General features: G+C 34.7%; 2 protein-coding genes across 3 annotated transcripts; both read right to left on the minus strand.

Annotated features, from left to right (window-relative positions):
* Positions 1-508: 508 nt before the first annotated feature.
* LOC140037650 (leucine--tRNA ligase, cytoplasmic-like) lies at positions 509-4,704 on the minus strand. The gene is made up of 3 exons (XM_072082356.1): positions 4,571-4,704; positions 807-4,112; positions 509-711 (listed from the first exon to the last, which is right to left on the minus strand). Exon 2 carries the CDS (start codon positions 4,085-4,087, stop codon positions 830-832), a length of 3,258 nt encoding a protein of 1,085 aa, XP_071938457.1. The 5' UTR covers positions 4,088-4,112; positions 4,571-4,704; the 3' UTR covers positions 509-711; positions 807-829.
* Positions 4,705-9,109: 4,405 nt separating this feature from the next.
* On the minus strand, positions 9,110-17,473 carry LOC140037651 (actin-related protein 2/3 complex subunit 4-like). 2 transcript variants are annotated; one of them, XM_072082362.1, is made up of 8 exons: positions 17,394-17,473; positions 15,952-16,017; positions 15,509-15,561; positions 14,554-14,581; positions 13,530-13,604; positions 12,426-12,530; positions 10,472-10,561; positions 9,110-9,356 (listed from the first exon to the last, which is right to left on the minus strand). In XM_072082362.1, the coding sequence occupies exons 1-8, from the start codon at positions 17,397-17,399 to the stop codon at positions 9,267-9,269; spliced, it is 513 nt and encodes a 170-aa protein (XP_071938463.1). In that variant the 5' UTR covers positions 17,400-17,473; the 3' UTR covers positions 9,110-9,266. The 2 variants fall into 2 exon arrangements, with proteins under 2 accessions (XP_071938463.1, XP_071938462.1); XM_072082361.1 differs by lacking the exon at positions 17,394-17,473 and having other exon boundaries at positions 15,952-16,127.
* Positions 17,474-19,082: the final 1,609 nt, after the last annotated feature.

The raw sequence follows: 19,082 nt of genomic DNA on the forward strand, positions 1-19,082 counted from the left end.
GTAAAAAATAGCTGAGGTTGAATACTTCGTAGAGAATTATCACTCACTGATACATTTTATGCCCCACATACCGCCCACAACCTTTTAATTACAATTTACAAGCACCATACACTAGCCCAAGCTAACTCAAAAGACTTCATGACTAGCTCCCAGTTTATCCTGTACTTTTGAATGCCTCTCCAAAAATTAACTACATATCTAGTCTGGTAATAAGACCAGATAAAGCATACAGCGTCTGGTAAGGCCAGCCTCAACAGATTACCAGCAAAGGTGCAACAAAATGTAACATCCAATCCAGCTCTTAACAAGACCTCTAAATCAACAAAGATTGGGATTGAAGCTTTTAATCCCTCTTCTACGGCATTTGGGCTTCAACAAAGATTGAGCCCTCAAGCCATCTCCAACACCAGCTCAGCTCATGCTTTTTCAATGTTAAGCCAGAAAAAGGTTGATTTAGGTATTCAGCCATCAGAGAGAGAGATAGAGAATTCATCCAGCAGAACACGTCTAAGACCACAAAGATGGAATCTCAATATCCATATTCGCCAACATAACAAAAATTTTGATGTGACCGAACAACAATAAAAGTATTACAGTTATAAACCAAAAAGAAACAGAACCGGGAAACAGAGAGCACGAAATATTCATCTACTCAGCCATCGTACAAGCCAACATCAACAATTTGCTATCTTTAACCTCAATCTCGCCTACCTGTGAATCAACAAGCATTGAGTGAATCTAAGAACCAGCCATCAATATTTTTATAAGCAACCTCAGAAAAAGAACTTGAGAGGAAAGATCTGAACCTTTTAGGCATGTTAAAAACTAATCACTCATTCAAAAAGATTGCAGTGGGATTTCCAGGGGAGGGTGGATTCTGCCTCAGAAGTGAGGCATGAGGGCCAGCCCTTTGAATGACACCAGGGTCCTCTGCAGACAAAATCTGCACATTATCAAGACCTAACTGCCGCCTAATCAGGTCTGAATTTGTCCTGAGGACCTCAATCTCACCAAAAGGCAGCTTCAGGTCCAATGCTTGAATGCCGACTGCCATAACCTCATCCTTCTTGAACCTCAGAAAGGGCATGCAAAGCTTCTGTATTTGTTTAAAGTTACCTTCCTGCCCAATAGCACTTCTCTGCAATTCAGATATTACCTCCTGATCAGGAGCAAATTTGCAGGTAACACTATCATAATTTCTCTGGAGTATGATTAAACATTCCTTCTTCCATCCATCATACTGCTCATTCACAAATATCAGGCCAGTGTTTGGCTTATTCTGACTGTTTAATATGTTTGCATTGCCTTTCTTTGAACCAGAAACCTGCTTCTGCAACAGCTTCCTCATTGAGACTATTGAGTCTTGCAAATACTTATTTGCCTTTTTGAGGACAAGATCTGGAAAATCAGCTCCAGGCAATCCAGCTTTTATTACAAACCCTTCCTTCTTCAGAATTTCCCTCCAAACATGTTCAGAATAGTGTGGGCAGATCGGAGCAATAAGCCGAGTTTGAACATCCATAAAGCGCCATAATAGACTGCGGTTCATACCTTCAACACCACAGGAGAGCCGGTATTCATCTCTGGCAGCCTGAAGATCATAGAAGCCTGTTTTTAAAGCTTCGCGGAACATGTAATCACCATAATTCTTCTCTGTCATCTTCACAGCAATATTTATTTCACTATCAAATACTTTATCTGCGTATGTAGAAGGTGGACCGCTTCTCAAAGAATCTTCTGCAGCAAGAACCTCTTGCATCCATGATAACTCCTTTGTGAGACGTAAGATTGCAGCATTAGCTGTGTCAAAGACAAAGTTGGCGTCATCCATGCCATCACCAGCATCAGCAAGTGAAAATCTTGTAGCATCAGCTGAAAACTCTTCAATAGCTTGGCGGAGTGTCCTAAAGTTTCCAGTGGACTTGGACATCTTTTCAGAATTCAGCATTATGTGTCCATTGCATCTAAAACCACGAGGCCAAAGATTTGTGGGAAAGATTGCAGTATGATTATAGATGCAAAAAGTAAGATGATTCTGAATGAGATCCTTTCCAGAAACCCTTAGATCAAATGGATACCAATACTCAAACTCTTGCTTCATCTGATTAAGAAGAGAAGAAGATATATCTGAAGACTTAGGATACGGACCACCACAAAATACGAAATCCCACACCTCATCAGTCAGCTGCTCTGGCTTTAATGAGGAAGTATCATTACCATACATATCCCCTTTCTGCAACAGATGACATACAGTATAGTATGCCATATATATAGTGGAATCTGACAAAGACTCCACGAGAAAGTCCTCATCCCAAGGAATACGAGTCCCAAGTCCAAAATTACGTGAACAAGCCCACTGATTCAGCCAGCTCAAAGTATGCTCAAAACCATGCCGTGTCTCATCCGAGTAAAGATTCATGTTCGCCAAGCACTCCTCTGCTAATTTCTTCCATTCTTGTTCTCCATAAATGATGTACCACTGATCAGTCAAAGCAACAACACACTCATCCCCTGACCTTGACATGACCTTCTTTTCCGGCTCGCTGTAGCTCACTGCTTCATTACTCTCAAGAAGCTTGCTCCTGATCAAACTCTTTGCTTCTTGGACCTTCATTCCTGCATAATTGCCGACAATCATAGTACCCTCATAGAAACCACCCTTGTAGATTATTTTCTTGGCCTCATCAAGCTTTTCTCTCTCATTCTGACTTTTTATTTTTTTCTCTATACAAATTCTCTCAGCAGATTTATCTCCAAAGTCTGGATGGTTGATTATAGGTATTATCTCAAAAGGTAAAACCCACTCGTCCTTTACCCCAAACTTAGCTCTAAAAGCTGGCTTTGACTTCAAGTCCTGGAGTGCCATGTAATCATCGGGTGAATCACTAGGCACGCTGGTAACAATCCCAGTACCTTTTTCAGTGAGAACTGAGAGCATTGGCAAAGCGTATATCATGTCATTGAAAGCCAATGGAGACCTCAGTGGTAGCCCAATGATATCTTGTCCCGTCAATTCAACTAAACAGGTTGGCTGCTCTGCGATACGTGACAATCTCTGATATGCCAAATTAAGTGCTGCCCTCCTGGTTAAGATGAAAACCTCAGTGTCACTTATTTCAAATGCACCATATTTCCCCTCTGGCAGAACCCAGGCATTTGTTTGTCCATACATGGTTTCTGGCCTCAAAGTAGCAGCAGCAAGGTAAACTTTCTTACCTTCCAAGACACTCATCTTTGCAGGAAAAGGTGGGACAACCTCCATCTTGATCAGGGTGTACTCCTGTGGAAGAACACCTTCACCTGATGCACGATCATGATCGGCACATGGCTGACCATCTAGGGGAGAGTAAATGGTATATCTTAAATCTTTTACAATTTTCTCCATTGCTTTTAATTTCCTAAACTGCCAGCGCACAAACGAATCAAAATATGGATTCATATCAGTAGTTATAAATGTTCTCCTCCAATCGCATCCCAAGCCGAATGACTTCAAATCCTCAACAGCAAGGGGTGGGAAAAATGTCAACCAGTGATAAGGGTTCGTGAACTTTGCGATTTCTTCATCAGTCAAACCATAGCTCTGCATTATCTCCCACTGAAACTTGGCCCCACCAGATTTAGCAACAGCCTTTGACTTCTTCCCCTTAAATTTACCACCAGGTGCAGTCTGATTCCCTTCATTTTCAGCTTCAGGTTTCACTTCTGGCTCAGCAGTCTCCTCTTTTACAACAGGAAATATTGGTGGGTTCCCAAACCCATCAATTTCCCTTAAAAGTTTATCTGCTGATGCCTTGATGGGCATGCCAGTACAATGAAAAGCAAATGGCAACAAGACATTTGCACCCCTCAACCTATGATAAGCAGCAGCAAATTCAAGCTTCGAGAGGGAAAAAGCATGACCAAGGTGCAAATATCCATTCATGTATGGGAAAGGAAAGTTCCCGAAAAACTTTTCCCCAGGTTTCGGCACAGATTCTTTGGGATCAGCCCTGAACACATCACCTTCAGCCCACCACTTCTGGACCTCAGATTCAATCCCCAAGAGCTTGTCTCGGCGAGCAAAGCTTTTCCCACTTTCCTCAGCCATTATATTACTAGCAACGCTACAGAAACTGCACATAACAAATAGGACACATTAAAAAAAAATTCCCACATCTGCAAAGGTACATACTTCATCTGGAATTACTTCACAAAATTGTAAATCCTCAAAAAAAAAAGGACCCAAATTCAGCAAAACTTGGAAGCCTAGCTCCTCTAGATAAAACATAAAAAAAAAACAAGTAAATGAGAGGGCTTGATATTTCCTTTCACAATTAATTAATGAAAGCAATATCAAATCCATATTAACCATCAAAAGAAAGCCCAAAAAGTATATGCATCAGCGGTTAAAAAATAACAATACAAAGATAACCAAAACTAATAAGAAAAGACAACATCTTCGAGAGCATAGATAACACGTCTAGACCTAGACTAAGCAAGAAATTTATCAGTTATTTACAAGTACAGCTTCAGTTACAGAAAATTTCTTATTCGGGAAAACTATTTAAAGCAAGCCAGATTTGAATGGTACCTTAGTTTCTTGAAACTTAATCCGGAAAGATTGTATCTTGTTGAAAGCTTGCCCTGCTGCAAAGAGTGTCTCAAGGTGTGAGTCGCCACTATCGTCGGCGTGGAGGAAGAGAGTGCGGTGAGGAAGGAAAAGGTGAACGAAAGAAATAGGGAGGGATTTAGGTTTGTGGAAGTCAAAGAGAAATTAGGAAGTCAAACTGTGAAGGATTCCAAAATTTGTTTTTTTAAAAAAAAAAAAAAATAATAAAGGGAATATGAAAATAAAAACCCGGTTCTCTCTTCTCTTGGTTGGCACGGCCACGGACCACGGTTCCGAATCACCTGTTGGCCGTTACATGTTTGGAAGCCGCTAATTCTGACCCCAACGAGAGTTGGCGACGGTTTTAGCGACGATTATGAAACCTAGGAATTTTAGTTTTGGATCCTTATTAAAGTTATGGTTTTAACTTTAAATGTTAAATTAGTGTGTGATAATGAATTTAAAGTAAAGAGTGACTAAAGAATATATTGATTATAGAAGAAAAATAAGACTTTCAATTTAGTGTTAGTGATAGAATGATAGCTAAAGTTATGCTATCATCTATCCTTTATTATTACTAGTGATCAATGCACACCCAATGTGTGTACAATAAAAAATACATAATATTTATGATTATATATTTTAAATAAAATTTTTAGTACTGAAGCAAACTTCGATCTTCTAAATGTTTTTCATAAAATAATTTTATATTGGCAGTTATAATGTTTAGGAGGGTAATTATGTTGAAAACACATACTTGAAAATAGTTAAAAGTAAAAGTAGTTTTTATAAGGATAAAAAAGAAAATTCATGAAATGACGATAAATGTTAATTCAATGTTAATCCCAAATTCCTTCCTCTGGTTTTATATACTAGTGTTTTGACCCGTGCTATGCACGGGATTATATTTCAAATCAAAATAATATTGTATATATTTATATATTATGGTACAGAATAATAAATATATATATACTAAAAATTTTAAAGAAGTGATGCTTAATATTTTGAAAAAAAAAATTAATCTATAATAATTTACATGATAAAAGAATCTATATCTATATAAATTTGAGAAGGAATTTTTAGCAACAAGCCTCCACGCATCTTCCCACTACCAATTCCATTTTTCTAGCATTTCACATTTAATTTAATTTATAAAATATATTTCTCTCAACTTCTACATTTGCGTTGTTTATGATTCTACAACAATTAAAACTTCTATAAGACCATAAGAAGAGATAACAAATATAACATCTTTTCATGCTTTCTTATTAATTTAAATAAGTAAGATTATTTACGCTCCATTTTTTTTATTCACACTTCAATAATCATTTTGGTTATAGAATTTTCATTAATTAGACTATATGATAAAACAAACAGTGGAATTGCAAATAATAAAAAATGGAGTGCAAATAATATTTTCTTAAGTAAGAAGTGGCTTCCATGCCTTTCTAATTTAAAAAAGTAGTGACTCCACTTATATAGGAATTTGGTTTGAAGTTTATTAGTGAGAGGGTAAATAAAAAGAAAGCATTGCCAAACTTAGTAAAAGTAAAAAAGTAAATGACAATATTTTATCTTTTAACTTAGTAATCCTAAGTAAAAGGGCAAAATTAAATAAAAAATATTCATGAAATAATGTCGTGGATTTAAAAAATCAAGAATGGTACCATTCATGAAATCCAAATTATGAAATCACTAAATAAAAAACAAAGTACTACTAGCCTTTTAACGTGGAATTTGTTTTTTGAAATATTCATTTTTGATAAAAAAAAATAATGATAATAACAACACCAATTCTACCAAAAATTTTAAAAAAAGTAACATTATAGTTTAAGAGAAAGATATAGAACATTCAACCCTAAAATACTTCTTAATTTGTATATATCTGGCCCAAATTTGACATTAGATTTGAATAAGAGTGCAAAACCCAAACACTAAGGATAACTTTTGGTATTATTAATTATTTTATGTATTCTTATTGCTGTCTTCATATGTAAATACGTATTTACTATGTTAAATATATATATATATATATATATTGATTGTAGTACTTGAGGATATTATAGATATTATCAGTTTTTCATTTCCATTTTTAGACACTAATAGTTGCAACCATTGTAATCATTTTTCAATTTTATATTTTCATTATGATAGGGAAAGTTAAATATATTGGGTCGCAGGGATATGAATTTAGAGGTTAGGTATAGGGGGAGGAGGGAGGGAAGAAAATGATGAGAAGTTAAAAAGTGGCAGGAAAGGTTGAAGAAGAACTATGGGTTACAAGGATGGGTAGAGAAGGGAAAGAAGAAGAGAGGAGATTGCAATAAGAGAAGAGGAAAATGATTGCGAGGTATATGCAAGGTTTGAAACCTTTTAGTTTTTTAATATTGATAAATTCATGTTCATGCCTTTTTTATTTTTTATTTTATATACAATCAACAAACTGTTTTTGTTTTTCTTTTGAGTGTAGGTTTTTTTTTTATTTTGTAAATTTATGGAGAATGAATTTTTAGGTTATTATCCATTGATCATGAATTTCACATTAACTGAACACTAATATTACCTGATCCCATAATCGGATTTGTGCCTATTGTAAATCCTTTTTAAATTCAACCACTTCCCATACTATCTAATTATGCCTGTTGCTAAGTAAGTTATTGAATTAGTTAATTATCATATTAGCATCTGGTATAAAAATAACATTTTTCTTTGACAAAGATGTACAATACTATCTAGTCACTTAATAATGATAGAAGTAATGCGTATACTACATTGTACAACTTCATTGATAGCAGAGTTACAATTTTACTAGGTTCAGAGTACTAGATATATGTTAACAATAGTTAATGCACAGTTGACGTAGAATTAGTTGTCCTAAGGCTTACTTCAAATATCTTAAAAATCTAATTCTAACTACGAAATATTAATTGGGTTGGTATTGAGTATTGGTTAGATTAGTGATATTAGGGATCTTACGAGTCAATAGATTATATATAACAATTAAGCACTATTAGTGCTAAAAAGATTAGATATATTGTCGATTTGTGGTAGCAGGCAGAAGACAGTTAGGTAGAAGAACATCATAGATCGCCAAATCAGGCTTGAGACTCTTTACCATTTTGTGTACTGGAAATTTTATAATGATAACAGTCTTTAAAGTAGTGAAAATGAGATCTAGTGGCAACTCAGAATTATTGGTAAACGAAAAAAAAAAAAAATCTGCAGGCAAGTCTAGCTGATCAAGTAGCACAGGTTCAACTCAACACAATGAGAGTACTTGGGCATGATTTGCTTGGATATGGAACTAACTCAAAGTGAAAGTTGTACAATAAAAGTAAATGTAGAATCCTCTTTCTGTAAGTTTCTTAATTAGCTAGCTCTAGGAATGGAGATGTGTGACCCGGAGGATATCAATGGAAACATCACAATCCTTGGAGAACTGAGTACAACTTCTTGTTCTTTGGACATGGATGTTGTCTCCATTCCTTCTTTTTTGTGTATGTGATGAAATAAGTCTATTTGGTGTTTCTTTATATAGACAAACGGCATGGGTATAATTGGATAGTGGTTTTTATGTAACAACAAATAAGGGCATTAGACTTGTGAATTTTTTGTTAGAAACGACTATCAAACAGTGATTGTACTCTAATATGACTAAGGAAAATATGAAGATGACAAACACTGCAATTCTGTGATTCTAATAGTGTAGACACTTTTCAAGTACTAATTTTTTAAGTATATTAGTATTTTTTTGATCTCTTTATCCCTATTTTTGAGAAATTTCCATCACTAATTTGTAGATACTTTCCCCATTATTTAAAATCCCAGACCATACATGCAATGGTCCCGTTTGGCAAGTGAGTTTTTTAAATGCTTGTCTAGAACTTCATTATAACTTTCTGTAGAAGTTGTAGAAAAAATTTTGAAATGTGTAAATTTTTGGATATTTTGAAGTATATAGTTTAAAAATTTTGAGAAGTTTTTTGAGATTATTGTAGTTAGAGTTGTTAAAAAACTTGTAACAGACAAATTTGGCCAAAGCCTTGCTTGCCAAACAAGGCCATAATGTTGGAAGGAGTTTTATATACGTGGGTAAACTTTCAAAGTTACAGAAGTATATGTGTCTGTCATCTAACTATTATTTTGTACCTAAACTATCTTATTAATCTCCCAACTGAACGTTATTCACATCTGTATCCTTAAACACAATCTCACCCATTACCCGTGTTTTAAGATCTCATGGACTAGAGTTATATGATTTTCTTTTTCAGAATCACATTGTGATGCTATTATAATTATACTTATTTGGATTTGGACATGAAAGTGATAAGAAATGAGAAATGAATTTGGTACATAAGAAATGAAGAATTTGTCACTCTAGCCAATAAAGTTTACAAATTTAACCCAAGTATATCAGATTCACTTTACCAATATTAATCTTGTATAATTGCCCATAGAATTGGGGAGTAGTAAAACAAAAGTCTACAAACTTGAGCTTATAAGTATACTGTGTATCTATGATGAATCTAACTTAGCAAATCTCTTGACTATGTTCACAAAGTGCAATTGACAAATCCCTGTCCATCCCAATGACTTGCATGTCATTTTGCCATATCTACATTTAGAATTGTAGCAGTCTCTACTACACCACAACAAAATAATATATATATTGAAAACTTCAGATAAATTGCTTCAGAAATTCTGTAGCCACAAGCCTTCCTCGTGTGTTCACAGACAATTTCAGTTCACTAATCTCTTTATCAATATCCTGCAGTTCAAGGAAAGTAAAAAGTTTAGACAAGACTTTCTAACTAGCAACTGCATGGTTTTTGTTGAACTGGACATAGGTTGAAAGAACTTCAAGCACAAGCAAAAACTAATAAAAATGAGATCCACATTGCTAAGATAATCATTAGTCATTAATAAAATCTGCACAGGAACAGCATCTCCTTTTCCGAATTTTGTTACGAAATGATCACTTGTTTCATAGTACTCTACAACTCAGAAATAATCCCAGTATTAATAATATCTGGTTCTTTACACAATCAGCACACTTTCTTTCTAATTGGTGCCAAGTACCTAAGAACCAATGACAAACTTTAGCATGCTTAGCCCGTTTATTATTCTCAGCAGCTGCAAAGAAACAAAATGAGCGGCCAAGTGCGCTAGATTCTGAAATTGAAGGAACTAAGTGAAACAAACCCAAAAAGAAAGTTCATATGGAACCATCTATGGATGAACTTGAAAGGGTATGTAAAAGAGTGAACAAATAGTGGCTTGATTAAACCCCCAAAAAAAAAAAAATGGTGTGCTAAAGACGCAGATAATTGATTATTTTTGAAGATCCATAAGTGAAGGATCAACACATAATGAATGTCTTTGTTCCCAAGTTGAAACCGTGAGGTCAAGGTAGCATAACAAAATAATACCTAACTACACTACTTTTCATGTTACTGATCTAGCCAGTGACATCAATTGGAACAAGATTTAAAGAAGCAAAAGTGTTCGAACCTCGTGTGTAGTCTCTAACCCCTAGAATTTATTAAGCACCAAGAAAAAAAAAAAAAAAAAAAAAAAAGCACCAGAAGCAAGTGTTCTAAGAAACCACATTCCCCTCATAAATGATATATCAAGAATGTTAATTTAACTTGAATACAAATGGTATTCACCAATAGCCTAATCTGACATATTTCTGAGCACTTTTGATGTGTAGCAGAAATTCCTTCTCCAGTAAAGAGGAAGATATTATCAACTTGAAATTGAAATTCTGATTGATATATTTAATTCCTTGGTTGCCAATGAACAGCTACAAGTTTTCTATCTATTTTAACTTTTGTAAAACTACAGGCAGATTATCAACATCTAAACTCAGTAAAATCTTACCTCCATGAACTGAACAATAAAATCTATGAGTCTCTGTTTTTGCATCTCCTCACAGTGATAATTTGTGATGAGGAAACTTATGTCGTAGCCCTGAAATGAGCCATTTGAAAGCTTAAAGCCTCTGAATCAAAAGATATTGCCATGCATATATTGTTAGAAGCAAATTAGGTAGAAACAATATGCAACTTTACAGCAGTAAAGCCGGCTCATTTGTAAAAGGAAACACCAATCTTTTTTACTATTGATTGTGCCAAAATTGAAAAAGAACTAGGAATATGAACTAAAATCTCACATCACCATATTGACTCAAATAATAGAGATGAAAATTGTTAGGATGGCAAAGAATGTCCACCTCTACATTAAACTACTCAGCATAGTATCTTAGATCACCATATTACGGAAAATGAAACAGAATGAACACATACAAGGCCATAGATTGACCTACTAAATGTATCATCATTGTACAAAATTTTCTACTAAATGTGCTTATCATTGTAAAACATTTTTCTAATTCTTGATTACATCTCTCAATACTTACTAAAGAGGAAATGGAAACAAATAAAATTTGACCAGAGAACAATTGCGGATGAAAAATATGATTTGACGAAGTTGAATTAAGATGTTTGAAATTTTTGAGAAAGAAAGTCAATAGATAATGGCTTTATCTGTCACTGCAATCCTCTATTTTACAAGGTCAAGTAACAGCCTGATTAAAAGATGTAATTGCCCCAGTTTTATTTACCAGAAAAACACAAACGTATTTCAATGTGATGAAAATTTTCCATTCAAGCACTTTTGCACTATGGCCATCCTTGGCAGAAAAGTTAATAGATGTTTCCATGTCACGGAGGCAAACTCAATATTGCCAAGTGGTCGCCAAATTTACCTGGTTCTAATACCTAATTATGTGCATCTTATGTCATGGGACCATAAAGATGCTCATGCTTCCTATTTAGGTGAAAATGTCATATCAGCATAGATCTGCACTGACAAGTCCAACTATATCGTCGTACCACAATATGAGGCTCCAAATGAAAATACAGCATTGCAATTATTTTAGAGGAAGATGTTTCCATGTTTGACTGCCTAAATGCATTTAAAGAAAAAAAAAACATATATTTCACATCAATTTATGGATGATTGTGGAGTAAATCTTCTTTAATTGAAGCCAATGAAATTTAGTTTCAAAGCTTCTTACACTTTCAGAATAAATGTAAAAAGACTTACAATCGCCTTAAATTGATTCTTGGAATAAGAAGGGCAGTTCTGGAGTACCAGGAAACAACACGCATAAAAGCATGCATCAGGAGACTTAAACCCATTCATTGGAGGCTCCAGAAAGAAAGGCAAACATCAAACGTGATCGAAAAGCATGAGAATAGTTTTTAGATTCAAATCCAAATCATAGAAGCTTCCTTTTGTGGCTAGCTACATTTAATATGCATTTAGATTTTAGAGTTTGGAAAGCACATGAATTATCTGTTAGAGCTCAATCCAACTCAAGAACAATTAGGAAGCAAAAGAAAATACAGAAGTCCTCTTCTGAAGTAACATGAGCACTTAATGCACTTAATATCTATCACATTTTGCTAAAGGCCAATAAGTCTCACTTTTGACAAAAACTTTCAAGTTATCAAAACTGCCATAAGAAAATTTTCACATTATACCACTTTCCTAGGGGCAATCGCATTTACAATCTCATAATTTGGTATTACAATGGATCATTTCTAGAACTACACATAACATTGTGTTGATATCCATTTCACAAATTTCCAGTCAGAACTTAACAGGTAGTCTTTTGGGACAGGTATGCAGTTAATAGGCCTTATGCCTTTGATGACCGATGGACTTGTAACAAGTTTGGTAACACAGAGAATCAGTCAAACTCCAAAGATAGAACTTATAGGTAAAATCCAGATTAATATCAGCTGATCATATATTTTGCCATACATACCTGCACAGGCTTCCTCCTTAGTACCTGAAATGCCTCTGCTCTCATTGACAAAAATCTAAGGAATTTCTTTGTCAAAATGTTTTCAAGTTCATATGCTTGCTTCACCTGTGCCCCAAAAATTTAAAAGAACAAAATAAGAAAAAGAAAAGAAATCCCTTTCTCACTCCCTCCATCAAGGTTTGAGCCTAGCATTTTGGGAGCATTTTTTTTTATTATTAGAACTGTGAAGTTGCATAATTTTACTGCATTTTGGACTTGCACCCGGGTAACATAGCCACAAATAATCACACGGAGGGAATTGTTTTCTTGTACCTAAACAAGGTGGGGCCATGGTACTCTCTTAGTTCAGTCAAGATGTTAACCGACAAAGTAGCCTGTTTTTCTCCTATGTATTCCCACATATTAGTTGGGTTCATGCACTCTGTTGGTGCATCAACGTCATTTTTTGTAATAGAAAATTCAATGTGTAAATATATTGGGGGTAGAAGTGGAAATTGAAAGTGAAACTCTCTACCATATTTCGAAGTGGCAACTATTTTCCAACATATCCAAAAGAAAGCATTATAGATTCAATAAAAGAGAGACAGTATCGAGTTTTAGCATAAACAGGTATTTAGTTAACATGTGCTCATTTTCGCGGATGATCACCTAAACAAAGCCATTTCCACTCACTGGGTATTTGAAATGCACTTTTAAAAGTATATTCTGCGGCTGAAATGATTCTCATGCATAACTATATGTAGAAACTGGTAATATAAGTACTTAGCTCCCAAAATTTTGATAGCTTAAGCCTTACTGAAATCTTGATGCTTGAAATGGGTACTTGTATGTGTTACTTTACCAATCCCAGAAAAAGACAGTTTACAATTCCTCACCCATCACCAAGAAGAAGGAAAAGAATAGAAAAAGTCCTACAGAACTAGATAAAAGCACAAAGAAAGAGGAAGGCTATCTGTGGTTCAACAAAGAGGAAGGCTGTTGCAAGGGTCAGTGGTTCTTCATGTTCCTGACATTTCAAAATTTTTTGACAGTATGTGCAAATGTGTTATACAACAGCATTACAACAAATGTGATGTCATGCTTATAAATAAGTGAGGAACTTACCTTAAGGCTTATACGTAGAGAATTAATTGATGTTTCTATCAAGCACTTTTCAGCCTCATTTCTACATATTACAACCTGAAAGATGACAATCTGACAGCATTAGGACTGTGGATAAGAAAATCAAAATGTTCAAAGCCTCCAAAGTTATGGTATTTTGAAGGGGGATTAATAAATAACAAAACACTCTTTGTTACAATAACAAAAGACCTTTTAAGTGTTTTAGACATCTTTCAAACAAAGTTTTTACATTCTAACGTTTTGGAACAAGATAAGAACAGAACATGCAGTAGCCAATGGAATTCCACTCCGACAAAGCACAGGAAACAAAGACCCTACCAATTTCTTAAGCAACTTTGTCCTAGAAGCACCCAAGACAAGGGGCAATGATAATGGAATGTTAAGATGTAGAGCATAGATAAGATATGGATATAGCATGACATCAACAAATAGACAACATCTTTTTTTTTGGTTTTAAAATAGAATATGGCATGTTCTAACAATATTTTACGCAATGAAACTGATGAATAGAAGAAAGAAAGAAGCAAAGAAAGAGAGCTGTTCATGTTCAGAGAAATTAACACCAATGTACACATCCATATTTCAATCCAAGAGGGCAATTCAGGAAAAAAATGCAGCATGAGAACAAGGAATTGCAGACTCCATAGGTCCTTAGCCACTCTATCATGGAGGGATAACAAGAACATTTCTGATATTGAAGTTTAGTCACTTTTGACAATTAAACTACTTGAGGTAGTTGCTGTCCCATTACTTTCATTTGAAAGTGACCCAAAAAGTTCCATCAGATGCCTCAACATGTACAGGCACCACAGCAACAGATCTCATATGAACATAAATGCTGCTACATTTGGACAAATTTCCAACTCAGCATTTTGAAAGGGAAGGGGAGGGGGAAAGCATGAGTCCACACACAGCACTTTAGACATCGTTAGACATCAAAAATCACTAAAACCACTAACAAGGAGACAAAAAATATTAAGAAAGATGTGAGTGAAACAGTCCTTACAGAATTAAGCAGAAGTTCTGGGCTAGTCCTGAAAATAAATTAAAAAATGTAAAGTTATACAAATCTCATGAATGTAATTAGTCATTTATGCTAGAAAAGTACCAGACAGTAAATTGTCATCACAGAAAAGACACATAGAAGGTCTAAAATAGCCTACATGATAATCATGCGCAAAATATAGCAGAAGAGACCAATGACTTAACCACCTTCAGTCACCAGACACACCCATGCCAAAGCATCAATAAGATCAGCATGCTACTTGGAATAGCTACCATAAAATTCTAAAATAGATGTTGATACAACACTAAAAAACTGGCACAATCAGACGATTCTTACATCTTCCCGCTTGTTCACTACTGAAGGACCTGAAGTGAGGATTATACTACTAATTAAGAATTTCACTAATGGACCAAGCCAGCAAAACTATATGTTTTACATCCCATGCTCCAGCCAGAGTCAGAATAGAATCCAAAGAATATAGTTAATATTTCTATAAGATGCAATTGCAATCCTTGGCACCTAAGAATGGCATCAACATGTTGACTTAACCTCCTACTCAAAGTGCATACTGTTTGTCATATGGGCCACATTTTTTTTTTCAAACTCAGATAAAAGAAAAGCATATCAGAAGCATCTTGAGACCATCAAAAGATTCACAAGAATTTTCAAGTCATATCAACTCTAGGAATTACAAGAGTATACAAACCCAGATATTTTATAAGTTTCAACTCTATCAGAAATATAGCACTTGATTAGAAAAAAAGAGACTGCTGCCAATCCTAACTATGAAGAACATACAAGATCACTACAAACCGGACCAGCATGCAAGAACTTAACCTTTTTGTAATCTAACTCGCATGCTATATTTGTCAATTATCACAAAATTGAAAGTTTAGAATTTAATAAGCATAGCGATTGAAACTAACTAATGTGACAACAGTGAAGAGCAACATACTTCAGTTCAACTTCAGGTTTGTTATGTCTTTCAACTTCTTGACAAGGGAAGTTCTGCAGTCAGTTTTTGCCAAGACAAAGGAAATCATCAGAAGGCACCACTTCTCATCAAAGAAAACATGGCAATATTATAGTGGATAAGATATCATCTTTATGTAAAGTAACAATGCCAAGATTCAGATTCTATCTGTTTCCGATCATATTCTGTGATTTCAATCAGAAAAGTATATTAAATAAAAAATATGAAGTTGTTTTTGAATTGTTAGAGACTCAGAGGCAAAAGTTCAGCCAAACTTGTATCTGACAAAAGTTAGAAGACACAACATTTAACATCATGTTAGCTGGTTCAATGCATTGCTACAATCTGTACTGTGTATTACGGCGTTAGAGAGACAGAGATTTGTCCTGCATAGAACTTCCTTGAAAGCAGCATTTGATACGTACTTGTAGACACATGGCAGCTTCAAGAGTGTTCCTTATGCAAGTCAGATACAACCTTAACATGTTTGCCTGAAGGATTTCCAAAAAAATGTAAAAACCACAGTTCATGCCATACACAAGTGAGGTCCAGATTAGACTTTAACCAAGTAGCATAAGATAACTGCAGAGAAACTTCCAAACACACTTATAATTTCAAGAGATAGTGACAGGGGAAGAAAATTGAGAAGTACCATATTGAGGTTTATGATAAAAATTCTAAAACCATATCCTTAGAATGATGATTCTTCCTTAAAGTTTCATTCGACACACAACATTAGCAACTCTTTTTTTACCTTGATTTACAATTACATGGATGAAGGAAAATATATATATATATATATATATATATATTATTTTCTCTTCCTTCTTTTTCTTTTTAATTTTTCTTTTTCTTGGAGCAGTGGTTTCAGAATTTCAATTTCAGGGCCTCAACTGTACAGAAAAAACAAATGTAATCAATTTCGCCTCAAAACATTATGATGAGATGAAATAACCAAAAACTGGAGTAGTTTTTTTGTAAAAATCAATGATAAATTAAAGAACGTACAACCTAATTATCTTCTTTAACCATAAAAGATATTTGTCTATCAGAAGCAATTTCTAGACACATTGCCAACGTCATTTCTTTAATAACATTTCGGAGCTTGATTGTAGCACTGGAAATGCAAAAAGAAACCTAGAGTTTCACATTAATATCATATTCAACAGCACTAGCAATGATAAATTAAAAACAGTAGAACCTAATTATCTTCTTTAACCATAAAAGATATTTGTCTATCAGAAGCAATTTCTAGACACATTGCCAACGTCATTTCTTTAATAACATCCAACAAAAGGACTCATAAAAACATATATTTTTGAATACCTACAGAAACAAAATTAATCACTGATCAGCACTATCTACACTATAAATTTCGGAGCTTGATTGGAGTACCGGAAATGCAAAAAGAAACCTAGAGTTTCACATTAATATCATATTCAACAGCACTAGCTTATGTAAATCACAACATCATACTAAACCAGGTGAAAAGTAATCTACTTCAAATAAGTCGAGAAATAAAATGTTAAATCATGAAAAGTCAAACACTCTTGTCATTTATTAATATAACAAGAAATATGTCAAAAAAACCAGGAGAAAATGGAAAAAAATCCTCATAGATTTTCCTCTTTGTATTGATCCTCAACACTCGAAGATACAAAAGCCATTTGATTTACTGAGCCCCGAACTTCCCAAAAAATATTTAACTCACATCACATTGGCCAAATCCAAGCTTTAACTCACATAGAATTTAAACAGTCAAATAGTAGAACAGTTCCTAAACATGAAATTTGGAAAAAGAAAAAGAAAAAGAAAAAGCAGCGTTAGTTATAGATCAACTTTGATCAAGAACAATAGCAAAACTCACCGCCATTCTTCTATTATCTCCCCTTACAACAGAGAACTGAATTGGTTTCTGCAAAATCCACAAACAAAAAAATCAGAGCTTTTGCGCTCAAAAAACAAAGGGAAAAATACACGGAACCCCCCTATGGTTTCGCGAAAAGACACGGAACCCCCCTATCGTTTAGAAACATACACATAAACGCCCTAAACTTCATAACTGAAGTGGAAATAGACCTATAACCGGCTGAGCGAACTACTGATGATGGGTCTGCGAGGTTCTTTTGAAAAGATCGTGAGTTTCATTCCCAATCTACCCTTCAGTTGCTATATAGAAGGCACTACATATTAGGGGAGAATATATTTGAAGCTATCAAAGAGTGAAAGGAAAAAGGGAGAAAATCTACTTCTGAGTATATCGAAGTCGTCATGTCCACTTCTGCAAATTTTGGAGGAGGTTTGACAGATCTAAGGTATGAATGGTCTCGATGCTTCTGCAAGAAAAGAGCAAAAATCAAGATCGTGGAGTCCAACAAACCCTCAAAAGGTAGGCTGTATTACATTTGTGAAGATCAATCCTGCTCCTTTTGGGCATGGTGCAATCCTCTAAGAAGGGATGGAATGGGCAATGAATGTACTAGTAAAAGTCCAGAAACAAGATTAGACGAAAGTTCTGGGTTCTCTCCAAGAGTGAACAGTAATGAAGGTATGCTAGTTGTGAACAATGGTGACATTTTGTCGGGGCTACATGCAAAGTTGAGCACGGTTGAAGGCACTGTGGGGATGTTGAAAGTGATAATGATTTTGTCTCTTATTATTTGTTGTTTATCTCTAGTTATTGCTACTTATAGAAAATAGTAGTTTGGTTAGTGGCAGTATAATGATGTACTAAATAATGTAATGATTTTAGTTTATGAAAAAATTCCAAATTTTGTCATGATTTGTATTCCTGTCTGAAAGAAAGATAATAATCATACAACCTGTTTAGTCATGAACCAACTGTCATGACCACAATCTAATATGATAATATGATAACCACAATCCAATATATAGCAATACAAAACCAACTGTAATTTAGATAGTCATAATATGATAACCACAATCCAATATATAGCAATACAAAAAAGAGCAATAATGCCAATAATGTCATTACAAAAAAGAGCATCACTTACAAAATATGTTAATCCATTATACAATGTCATTACAAAATATGCCAATAATGTCATTACAAAAAAGAGCATCCTGATCCTAATTTTTCTTAAATCTTTTGGATCGAGAACTGGGGTTGTTATCAGTAACTGCAGCAGTGCTGCTTTGCTGAGATACTTGATGCACTGGTGCTTCTCTGGTTGGGGCTGAAGTGGAAGCTGTTCTTGCCCCTCGCTGGGTATTGCTTGCTGGAGCCTGCAACCAGAGTAAAAAATTTATTGCTGGAATAATTATCAAGAGTACATAGTCCAAGAAAAATTCAAGTACTTAAATGTACCTTATACAACTTGGATTTGGGATGAGGAGGTTCCTTACAAGTTCTCCTATTATGGCCAGTTTTTAAACATCTCTTACAGTATACTGGCAACCCCTTTTTGGAAGCTCTTTGTGGATCTCTCGGTTCATCCGGACCTCTTCTTCTAAGTTTTTTAGGTCTCCCAGGTTGTTTCTTCACAAATGGTGGATTTAACAGCTGCATTCCACTATCAATCCAGTGTTCTTTGGA

This window comes from Coffea arabica, chromosome 3c, assembly GCF_036785885.1.
Source record: "Coffea arabica cultivar ET-39 chromosome 3c, Coffea Arabica ET-39 HiFi, whole genome shotgun sequence".
NCBI classification, from domain to species: Eukaryota; Viridiplantae; Streptophyta; class Magnoliopsida; order Gentianales; family Rubiaceae; genus Coffea; species Coffea arabica.

Bases quoted from the DNA above. Each gene is read 5' to 3' on its own strand.
- LOC140037651 (XM_072082361.1), bottom strand. From the start codon at position 16,056: ATGAACTGTGGTTTTTACATTTTTTTGGAAATCCTTCAGGCAAACATG. The intron at 10,562-12,425 runs GTATGTATGGCA...GGCTCATTTCAG, and splicing joins TAAGGAGGAAGCCTGTGCAG to GGCTACGACATAAGTTTCCT. The intron at 9,357-10,471 runs GTAAGATTTTAC...CTTGAACTGCAG, and splicing joins TTATTGTTCAGTTCATGGAG to GATATTGATAAAGAGATTAG.
- LOC140037650 (XM_072082356.1), bottom strand. From the start codon at position 4,087: ATGGCTGAGGAAAGTGGGAAAAGCTTTGCTCGCCGAGACAAGCTCTTG.